This window comes from Elaeis guineensis, chromosome 10, assembly GCF_000442705.2.
Source record: "Elaeis guineensis isolate ETL-2024a chromosome 10, EG11, whole genome shotgun sequence".
Lineage (NCBI taxonomy): Eukaryota > Viridiplantae > Streptophyta > Magnoliopsida > Arecales > Arecaceae > Elaeis > Elaeis guineensis.
Genome location: NC_026002.2, coordinates 20,802,888 through 20,814,590, shown reverse-complemented (window position 1 = coordinate 20,814,590; position 11,703 = coordinate 20,802,888). Strand labels below are relative to the sequence as shown.

The 11,703-nt window shown below is 40.0% G+C and overlaps 1 protein-coding gene and 1 pseudogene across 1 annotated transcript; both read right to left on the bottom strand.

Annotated features, from left to right (window-relative positions):
* Nucleotides 1-609: 609 nt before the first annotated feature.
* On the bottom strand, nucleotides 610-4,380 carry LOC140852188 (germin-like protein 9-3; annotated as a pseudogene).
* A 2,581-nt stretch (nucleotides 4,381-6,961) lies between these two features.
* LOC105059762 (ubiquitin-ribosomal protein eS31 fusion protein) lies at nucleotides 6,962-7,837 on the bottom strand. Its single transcript, XM_010943188.4, is given in 2 exon segments — nucleotides 6,962-7,672; nucleotides 7,675-7,837. Coding segments are annotated over 2 exon segments (468 nt in total). The 5' UTR covers nucleotides 7,715-7,837; the 3' UTR covers nucleotides 6,962-7,244.
* Nucleotides 7,838-11,703: the final 3,866 nt, after the last annotated feature.

The following is an 11,703-nucleotide window of genomic DNA, read 5'->3' as shown; positions in this document are numbered from 1 at the left end:
CTCTATCTTTATATAGAGTGGTAACGAAGAAATCCTCAAGTAAGCTCCACTTCAGAGAGCAAAAATCTCATTTTTGTACTTTTTTTCTCTTCTTTGACTATTTTTTAAACTTCAGCTGACTTAATCACCCTTGTCAGACATACTCCGACAAGTGGACATTTTTGCAGGTTCGTTGGTCATTGTGAAGGGCCTGGGCCTGCACCTTTCAAGCCACCTGGTTGATCTCCGACACACCATCCACTGGGATTTAGTGCCAACAAAACCAAACATGTAATGTAGAGACCAGCAACTTCAGGGCATCCAAATAAATCAGCCCGTGGCAGCTGAAACAAGTATGAATGGCTTGAGCATTAGTCTTGAAGAACTTGGCCAACACCCTTTCGTTGATTCCACTGCCAAACAAGGTTTTGGGCACAGCCAGAGTACCAGCATTAGCACGGCCAAATGCTGCTATGGCTACAGCCCGGTACCTGATCAGCACCTATATATTACTAGTGCTGCATGCCGGCCTCATGGAAGTGCTTTTCTATTGCTAGCGTGCAATATATTTTATAGGTGACATCCAGGAAGACATTCTTGTGCTGTCACCATTGTTTTGCTCTTCTGATTTGGTAATGTTGTGGTCTCATCCAGAACAATCTTATCTGGAGGGTTCAATAATCTAAAATTGTATGTCATAATAAATGTAATACAAGATGACTGAAACAATTTGTGGCCATTGATGAACCATGTCTGTGTTCTGGGTAGAATCTACATAGTTTTGAAGCGTTTGCAGGTGATAGAGTTTACTCTAATAAAGCGGCACAGTCGAAGTGATGATACTGTGACCAGCTTCTGTTCAACCAAGCATTTGTTACCTGTAGATTCACTTTCTATCAACATGAGATACGGCCACTATTGCAAAGTGTCTCTATGTTCATCACAAAGTTAAACACAGAAGAGTCCATCAGAGAGATGTTCAGAGTCAAGTGTTCAACACTGTGAACATATGTTGCCCACCAATGATGCCGTACCGGCAGCTGGACCATTATTTTTTGGAAGCTCATTGTGAGCATTGAGAATCCAAAGTAACTCAGAAATTTGTGTATTTTTTGTCAGCAATATGATCAGTGTAAGGCTTGATTTAGGAGCTTTAGTTTGTGGATGGCCGGTAGTTTGTTGTTTGTCGATCAAAAGAGAATTCTGGTGCAGATTGAGCCTCTGAACACATGATTACCATCATTATCTACGCTCAATGACTGCAGTAGAAAGCCAAGGGGACTTTGCATACAAATGAACTGCAAATGGAACCAATTGGAAAGCTTATTTGCAACAAAAGCAAATTGAGATGAAATATCTTTGACAATGCACCCGACCGCAGGTTTGCAAATGTTTTATGACTATGCATAAGAGAAAAGGAAAGGAAAATGAAATTTCTGCTGGCCTTCAATATGAAACACATCAACACCAACGAGTGAAGACTGGAATCAACTTTGGCACCAAAACCATGCTATGGAGAAACATTACTAACATCAAGCTTCAGGGACAAATCATAGAGTCCAGCAGTGTTGCATGGGCGCCTAGTGGAATTAATCACCAGCATTGTTTATCAGATTGGCAAGCCCTTCTTTGTTACTATTTTTATTTCAAATGATTGTGTTATAGAGGTCCAGCCATTAGATTTTTACCAGAATTCCAGGAGTTGATGACCCAGGCAATATGGAGACATAATCTGACCAACAAGCAGCTTCACAAAGTTAACATGTTAGAACTGAAGGAGGTTAAAAGTCAAGGTACAATGTGCTAAAACAATCTAACAACCTGGACATCGGCACAAAATTCTTTCAATTTGTTTAGATCTCAAACAAACACACATATAGAAACCCCATAGCTTTGGTCAATCAACCATTAAGTTTTAATAAACTCTCATTTCTCTGTGCCACTAACAAGCCACTCATCATAGTTCGAGATTACATCATTCTCCTAATCTGAGTACACTTTATTCAATATAGTTACTAACAGTTTCAGCAGCGGCAGTGGCTTACACAATAAGCTAGTTATTGATGGCCATGATTAGGAAAATAATTAAGGCTTATGATTCATTGGATGACGAAAGTATATTGAAATGGATATTGTGAATTAGAGAGAGAGAGAGAGAGAGAGATGGATTTTGCCAGATTGAAGCAAAACACTGTGAAACCTGAAAGAAAGCTTACAGCTTACTTTCTGATGGACCCACAAAACTTGAAACAAAGAATTTGCAGATGTTCAGGGGAAAAAAAATCCCACACACCAAGGTCAAATAAATCAACCCATGTTAGCCAAAACAAGCTTGTCAACAGTTCGAGCATCTGTCTTGAAGGACTCGGCCGTCACCTCCTTGTTGACTCCACTGCCAAACAAGGCCTTGGGCATAACCATTATGCCAGCATTGGCATTGTCAAATGCTGCTATTGCATTGGCTGGGTACCTGGCACCTTTGTTTAGTTGGAAGTGCACCAGGCCCTTAAGAAAACACAAGCATGTCTCTAGTTCAAAGAACCTAACAACCTGAGCGAAGAGTGTGTAGTTGGAATCAATGAGCCCAATCTCAAGCCACCCTTCCACGATGAACACCAGATCAGCGGAGCAAGGATGGGTGTGTGCTGCATTGATGCCCCAGGGAGGGGGGAGTATATTGTAGGACCACATTCCAGAAACTCTGCCCGGTAAGCGCCGGCAACTCCATCAGCCTAGCCTTGCTCACCTTGAACAATGCATCTCTCGTGAGCTCAACAGAGCTTGCCTGAGCCCTTTGGAGGTGAAGTTGGCAAGGGTGACTCCATTTGGGACTATGAAATCCTATGTCATATCAGGGCCTCAGCTCAGCATGTATGCCGATGAGGGAGACAAGGAGGATGGCAAGCGCTAGGCATGCATTGGAAGCCTTTCATACGTTTTGATAGGATGTTGAGTAATTGTTGATGGGATCAGACAGGCTAAAACTGAGTATTTGTAAGCTATGAAGCAGTACAAAGAGATGTTGCACTCAAAGTAATTATTTAGACCTGGTCTTCACAAGTCTGTTTTAAAGAGTTGCTGGCCGGATAAATTTAAAAAAAAAAAAAAGATGCTTGTCTATTATCTCTGTATTTACTTGTCTAATGGCCCATGAAGAGCTAAATTTCCAATGTGTCAGTATTCCTTTTTTTCCTCCCCTTTTCCTCCTTTACAAGATTATGTTTAATACATATACTTCATGTGGACTTGAGAGGTCTAGGCTCTAAATCGAATTAGAGGATGACTAGAAGCAGCATACTCCACTATGGAGGAGGTGACACCACCAAGCCCTCCCTTCACACAGCCAGGCTTGGAGCATTTAGCTTGTTGCAGAGCTGACCTTGCCCAAGGAAGTCTTTGAGAGGAAAATCTCACTTCCCAGGACTCCTGTAGATGGCCTCACCTATGGCAGGCTGGTAGTGGAAGCAATCTACGACCACATGCAAAGGTCATACACTTCCTTGTTTTTCCTTTAGAGGTTGTTCTTTTGTGAGTAAATCCCATGGGCAAGTTGGTCAATTTTCTCATTGACCAACTTACCCATGTTCAATGATGTCAAAGGCGCCAAAAGGCACGCCTCAGGTGCTCAAGCGAGGCGCCAAAATAGGTCATCGCCCCTTGATGCTTTAAACGATGCCCTTTCACTTAGGCGCACGCCTTTGGCGCCTTTTAGGGCCCTTCTCAATGAGGCGAGGTGCCTGTCTTTGGCGCATCAGTGAACTCTACGATTATTTTTTTTTTTAATGGCTGAAAAGTATTAAAAACCTAAAAGACCACCCATTTAACTTCTTAGTTCTATTGCTAACAAGGGATAAAGTGGTCAATTAGTATGGAAAAGATGAAAATGATGACAACTATGGAAGTGGAACTGAATCTAATGATTCCATTAATGAACTTTAAGCTTTAGGGCTATTTATCTTTTTTGTTTCATTTATATGATTCCACTTTATGACTGTTTATGTTTTCTATTTTATTTATGAGACTCCATTGATGAACTTTAGGATTGTTATGTTTTCTATTTCATTTATGAATTTAGAGCTGCCTATGGCTTGTTATCATATACTTTATCTTGAATTAGTTGAGCATTTACTGTTTTATATATGTTTTATACTTAAATTGTTAATTATATGATAATTCATATTATGATAGTTATCTCTAGTTGTTATTTATCTATATATCATATTTTCTGCTTTTTTCTCCAATTTTAGCACCTTACTTCACTCGGACGAGTGCTTTTCTAACGCCTCTCGCCTAAAGACGTTAGACCCCCCAAGCGCCTTAAGGGCGCCTTGCGCCTATGACTATCTTACCCATGTTCTCACACTTTTTAAGATGGATAAGTTACTTTACCATGGACAACATTTACCGATAAAATGAAAAAAATTTTACCCATCCAAGGGGTGGCTAAATTATTTTCCATCAGCCAGTGAAGTAGACATTTAATGCTGTCCCTAAAATGCCCATTCTCATTTTCAATGTCTCCATCATTCAATGCTTAATAGCTTAGTTAAATCTAAAAAGCATAAGGGATATCATGAAAAATATGGATAAATTTTACCAACTTATCCAGAAAAGTAGTAATATAAAAGAACATGGGTAACAAATTCCAAAGTCACTTTCCCATGTATAAAAGAACATAAATAAATTATTTTTCTATCTAAATATTGCCTGAGAAATATTTACCCAGGAAAGTATGGATTCTCAGGCAAATTTTTTACCTACAAAAGAACGGACCCTTAAGCAATCGATTGCACAAACTTGTGCTTGGCTTCATATGATGCCAGCAATAGGTACAAGGTCAGGAAGGCATTAAAACTGTCAATATTATGCAGTCGGGCAAGTTAAAAGGCCATGACTGCTAAAGTGTGTCCTAGATGAGGATAGTCATGTAACATTGGACCTGCTCTATCAAACAATCGCCACACGTCACCCAGACAATCCTGCGCTCTTACATTTCACTTATTTCACTTCCAACCAACACAAAGTTGACTATGAGTGCACCCATGAAATGGATGAACATCACACAAGAACATGCCTACTTGTCCTGGCACCGAACGCAACTCATGAGTCAAATGAGCAACCTCACACTTACACAGGACAACAAATTTGTATCAAACAGCTTAGCATCATGATGCATCAAAACTAAGTTATTTTATAACAATAGGAAGAACAAAAGCTTAAGCTTCCAAGATATTCCAAGCATGAAATGTTTCACATTGCATCAAAAAACCAAGCTTCTCAATGACTATGAGCTCCCATCCAATTCAAATCAAGCAATCCTAAGTACAAGGTCCCCTAAGGACTTAAAATAGTTTCTTTTTCTGCATCAGACAAAATCTACAATTTCCTATCAAAAGGAAGCTCGTGGCCACCAATTAGAAAGGGCCACTCGTATTAGACAATAGCTAAGCACCATATTACTCAAAATTCATTCTATTTATGACCAACTTAACCGCCACATCCCACCCATATCAACAATAAAATGTTCTTAAAGTTCACTCAAGCCCATCAATATACATACAAAGAAAATTTCCATTTCACCTATAGAAACTAAAACAATAAAGTTGATATAAATTATAATTAGATGCAAAAGAAAAGGCAAAAATTGAAGTTCAATCAACGTAAATTCATCAAGCTTTCAAAATTCAATGGCATACGTGCTACACAAATGGCTAGCTCATATTAGTAATAAGCTAATATCAACATATGGAAGAGGAAAATGATGCTTGACAAAGTGGAAAAAAAACATAGTCCAAAACCACACACACAGAGACACACAAACACAGTGAGAGAGAGAGAGAAAGAGAGAGATAGTCACTCTGATTAGATTGTTATTAAATGATGTATATCCATAAGAAAACAGATTATGTTGTATATGAAATATTGCAATAACTCTTGCATATACATCTTTGCATTTGCATAAGTGCTTAAGTAAACATAGCTACGTAAAAGACTAAATTGCAAATCAAGAAATTAAGAAAAACAAAAAAATTATTCCAAATGCAAAAATCTAGTTGGTAGAAAAAAGGACATAGGAACTCAGTCATCACTCATGTGCAGTTCTTGCTTCTTAAGATGTTAAAAAAACAAAAGTAGAACCTAATAATGACCCAGTAATAAGCTCTAAAGTTTACCTATCATGAATACATAAACAGCAACCTAAAGGTAGAAATTTCACAACCGTTCCAACAAAATAAAAATAATTGAACAAAGTTGTACAAAGAACATTACTTTTGCAATTAATTCATCAAGGCATGAGCAAATATAAAGGAGCCTTACCAAATTATAATACCAACCAGATTCTACAATGCCAATGCCATTTGAAGAAAGAGCTTATAAAGACTGTCATCCACAAAGCAGACATTCTCAGCGTTTATATGATATCAAGAACCAATCCACCCTAGCCATCCATGTTATGATAGACAAATTCATAAAAACAAACAAAAACAGGAACCTAATTCACCAACCTCCAACTTAAAAACCATTCAAAGAAAGATCCCGTCGAGAAAGTCACTGACAAGGTACATTTTATCAGAACTTATATGACATCAAGGACCAATCCACTGTAGCCATCAATGTTATGATTAAAAAAAAAAAAACAGGAACCTAATTCACCAGCCTACCACACCTAATACCCTCTGACAAAATCAGCACCAACTAAGAATATCAAAGAAAGCAGATTCCAAAACCAGCATCAGTTATCATGAACTAAGCATTTCAAGTATGCAAGATGAAGATTACAATAACCATTCTACTTTGCATAAACAAGCCAAGACTAATTTTTAAAAAATAAATACCAGGCTGCAGATTCTTGCTTATTGGTCTGCCTCTCTATAACATTCGACAGAACCAACAGAAATCCAAAATCCCAGATATCAAAACATTCTCCACTTGCAACCAGATTTCACATCACTACAACTACTTAGAAGTACAGAGTAAGCAATGAACCAAGCAACCATATAAATTAAAAACCAAATCTTTTCATAATCATCCATATTTCGTAAATGACAAAATTCATCAAACATTAAGAACCAGGTCAGAAACCAGACCAACTGGTGTTCCAAGTCATAACCTTTTAACAAACCAACATAAAACCAAAATCTCTAATACCATATAAACCCAAAAAAAGAAACGACCTTTTAGTGCCTCTCTCTACGAGATCCCATCTTTCCTCTCCCTATTGCTAGAAAACAGATTGAGATGAGATCGAGAGAAGTCTAGCTCACTTACTCGCCTCCGGCTTTCTGATAGACATAGGTCAGGCCGCACTTGCCGCAGTAGTGGCGATCGAAGTGATTGGCCATGAAGGTCCCGGCACCGCACTCGGCGTTGGGGCACTCCTTCCTGAGGCGGGTGACCTTGCCAGAGTCATCCACTTTGTAGAACTGGAGAACGGCGAGCTTAACCTTCTTCTTCTTGTGCTTGATTTTCTTTGGCTTGGTATATGTCTTCTTCTTGCGCTTCTTGGCGCCGCCGCGGAGACGAAGGACGAGGTGGAGGGTGGACTCCTTCTGAATGTTGTAGTCGGCGAGGGTCCGGCCATCCTCGAGCTGCTTTCCGGCGAAGATGAGGCGCTGCTGATCTGGGGGGATGCCCTCCTTGTCCTGGATCTTGGCCTTGACGTTCTCGATTGTGTCGGAAGACTCCACCTCAGGGTGATTGTCTTCCCCGTGAGGGTTTTCACGAAGATCTGCATGGTGGCGGCAGCCCAGCAGGGCCTGCAGCGGCAAGGGGTATGGGTAAGACGGTGGAGGCCGGGAAGGAGGGAGGAAGAGGGAGGCGGGGGCTGGGGTTAGGGTTTCTCCTGGAGAAGTGGAAACTGGAAAGCCGGGATTTGTAGTGGAATTAGGGTTGGAACTGGGCCGGGCTGTTCCCCGGCCCCGAAATAATTTTTAAGGTCCAGCTGGACTTAAATCTGATTTTTTTAAAAAAAATCAGCTCGAGTCCAGACCCAAATCCAATCTAAGTCTGATTGGGCCAACCTAGTGCAAGAGAAAAGAGTCCGATTGGGTGCTTGTTTCCATCCCTAACAATTCGTTTCCATCTCGATACATCGTTGGGGACCCCTCTACCGACCTTCTTAAGTCCTCCGTTATGCCCATCGCCTCCGTTTCAACCACATGTCCCCATCCCTTGTCCCTGATGAGCCCGTCATGGCCAAGTCAATTAAGTGCCAACTTGTATCTTCGGACGACTTGTTCGCACCTCTCCTAATCTCTGGAGCCCCCTCTCCTGATCACCAAACAACCCTAATCTCTTAATCTATTAATCCCTCTCTTGATCTCTGTCTCCAGATGATCTGCTGACGTCTCCATCTCTAGATCTCTTGATCGTCTTTGTCTTCATCTCCATCCATGGACGATCCGATGGCGGTGGCATTAAAGAAACGGGAGAGGAAGAAGAGGAGGGAGAGGAGAATGGAGCGGGTTGAGGAACAGCCTCAAATCAAGTTTGAGTTGGATCAATGATGTGCTCAAGTTCGATCTGAAAGATGAATGGGTTATATATTCAAGCAGAAATCTGGTCTGATTTTGTTCAGGCCAGCCTATAGCCCGACCCAAAATCGGGCCATCCAAGCCCATTTCCAACCTTAAGTGGAATGGCTCATGGTGGGGTGTTTCGCGGGACTAGATTGATCTTGACCGTCTATCCAGATAAGGAGAAAATTGAATTAGAAATAATTTATACTTACAATTAAATTAAGTATGAATGGTAATTATGGATACGATGCCCATACATATAACAATAGTTCATGAAATCATAAAATTGCTTATTTTGCAAGATGAATAAGCACGCTATTTTGCTTGATCATTGAAAGTTACGTCTAAAGAAAAAAAAAAAAAAAGACTAATGATTCTTTCAAGTATAATTTTAAATGTCCCATCTTTAGCTACGATAAAAAATTTGTTAAAAAAGCCATACAAATATGCAGTTTAATGCATATTCATTTAAAGGGTTTGGCTCATTTGGCATTGTTGTAGCTAGCAAAGCTTTGTCTTACAAAGCTTTATGTAGAGCTTTCATATATAGAATTTTTAGGGTATGTTTGGGATTATTGTTAGCAATAAAATTTTTATTAACGAAGCTTTTAGAAATAGAGCTTGTGTAATTAAAGCTTTTGACAAAAAGATATTTATAATGTGGTAACTGTATTTCTAAAGTGCTATGAAATTTTAATATTTATTTAGTAAATCGAGAAAGTACATGTTGTGATCTAAGATTTGATTTTGATGATGCAAATATTTGAGTACAACTGGTACTAATTGTGTATTTTAAGAATAGTCATAGGATCTCTTATGGTGCTCAAAATGACCCATTAAATTTTAAAAAAAAATCTCAAAACAATTAAGTCAAAAGAGTTTTTAAGATATTTTTCATAAAATCTGGCTTAGAAGAGTCAACCCCAAAATGTCCGCAGGTTCAAAAAAAGACCATCTTTTTTTGCAACTTTCCTAAGTCAAGCCTCAAAATTCAAGACTATTTGACCCCAACGTGTTGGTTTCATGAGTTAACCCTGGATTTGCAGGTGCTAACCCTTGAACAATCTTAGGCCAAAGACATAGAACATACAAAAATAACCTTTGAAAGAGTCAAACCCAAAGCTTTATAGGTCGACCTTAGATAGAGATGGGTCAACCCCAATTCTAGAAGAGTCCATCAGATGGTTTCAAGATAAAGACAAAACATATGAAAAAACAAAGCCTTTAAAAGTTGACCTTAGCACTTCAAGAGTCGACTCATGATAGACATAAGTCAACCCTACCTCCAACAAAAGTTGATTTTAAAACAATCGCAAACACAATACAGAAGACAGTCAAAAAATAATGGTTCAAAGGTTGACCCAAATAATAGATGAGTCGGCCCCAAATGGTGACGAGTCAACCTTTGAAGAAGAAGAATTGACCTCTTTGTATTTGACAGCATAATGATTGATTTAGCTTCCAATGGATAGATGGCCACCACATGGCATTGTGGGATTGGCCGAACCAGTCTTTTCGGATGGCACATTTATGAGCACATCTCAAAGAACATGCGCGATGCTTCGAGCCAGACACATCTGTTAACAACTACCACCGATGACTTTCCATCGACCGCACCGACCTCCTAATGCGATATTTCATCTAGTCCAAGAGATGGAAAAGCACCACTCCATCTGAAGAAATAGAAATGCAACGTGTGTCCTCGATTTGATCAATGGAGCAGGCTTGGCATATTCCCTTTATCTGACCCAGTCTTAGCTTAGACTTAGAAGTAGAAGTACATGATATGGACAGAGAATTCTGCCTCTACTAAGCCGAAGATGTGAACAGCTTCGATCACCACCTGACTCTGGTTTCAACCGACCTTGTCTTCTATCGATCCAAGATACTCTGATCGACCTTGATCAATATAATCGAAAGGATCGATCTTAAACTCCCGTGCAGATTTTCAAATTTTATGACCATTGGGAACAACCGATGATAGAGCAGATAAGACAATGGACAAACCACTGAATCCTAAAAGATAAGGTTAGAAATCTTGCAGACTTCACACTTGAAATTACCAGGATGACCTCCTGCACTTCTATCCTCTCACGGCTCTCACCTCTATTTATAAATAGAAACTAATAGGGGATCCTTATATATGAAATCTTTCTCTCTCTCTCGTTTACTCCTTCTCATTTGTTCCAAGTTTCTGAGTTAAGCATTTGAGGATCCTCATCAAAACCAAATCCGATCAAAATTTTTTTATAGATCTAATCACCGTTCCATCACTCAACTCCAATCGTGCCGACCTTTGAGTCATAAATCGGTAGCAACACCAGTATACGGCAAGCATGTGCCGATCCTTTTCTTTTCTTTTCTTTTTGTGTGTGTGTGTGGGGTTTTTTTTGGCTGATTTGTCTATTTGGATCGGCTAAGTGGACTAGACCCATCTCCCTCTTAGGTTGAAACGAACTGGGTGTTACAAGCCTCCAATGGACTGCGCTAGATTTTTCAAATGATCATCTACCAACGGACAAAATCTAGATAGATTTCATCGTCCAAAGACCATCCATCAAGATCGATACCACCTGCAATCTGAAACAAATTTCATTTGAATCAATCAGCATGGGTGTAGCATCACACGTGTCTTCTCCTAGACACATGATCGGACGGATGCAATGGCATCTAACCGTCAAGTTAGATGGTGGATTCACCATCCGTATAAAACTTCTATGTTCTATCCGACCAATTCGCAGCATGTCTTTTCCGGGTACAAGTAAATTTTCAATCCGTTTGGAAGCGAAATCCACCGCATTGGACGGCTGAGATCACCTCACAATTACACCTTGGATTCCCTTTCCAAGTCAGGCCATCCGTACCGCAGCGGATGTGGATTAACAAGAAAAAGTGAAAAGCGAACGCGCACGACCCGGTTAAACGATAAACACCTGCCGCTACGAGCGACAGTGCATCTCAACGCGCACCCGCCCCCAAACCAAAACCCAACCCCCAACCGCCAAAAAAAAAAAAAAAAAAAAAAAGCAGGCCCCACCACAGAATTCTAAACGTGGCACTTAGTGAGTCCAGTAGGACATCCAATCATCCGTCCGGCATGCATTAGGAAAGAGGCAAAGCGCCATTGATCCTCCTAGAACATCGATTATCGTGGAGATCTAATAATAATTTGCCACGTCCTCGAAATTTCCTTTGCTTCTATCTT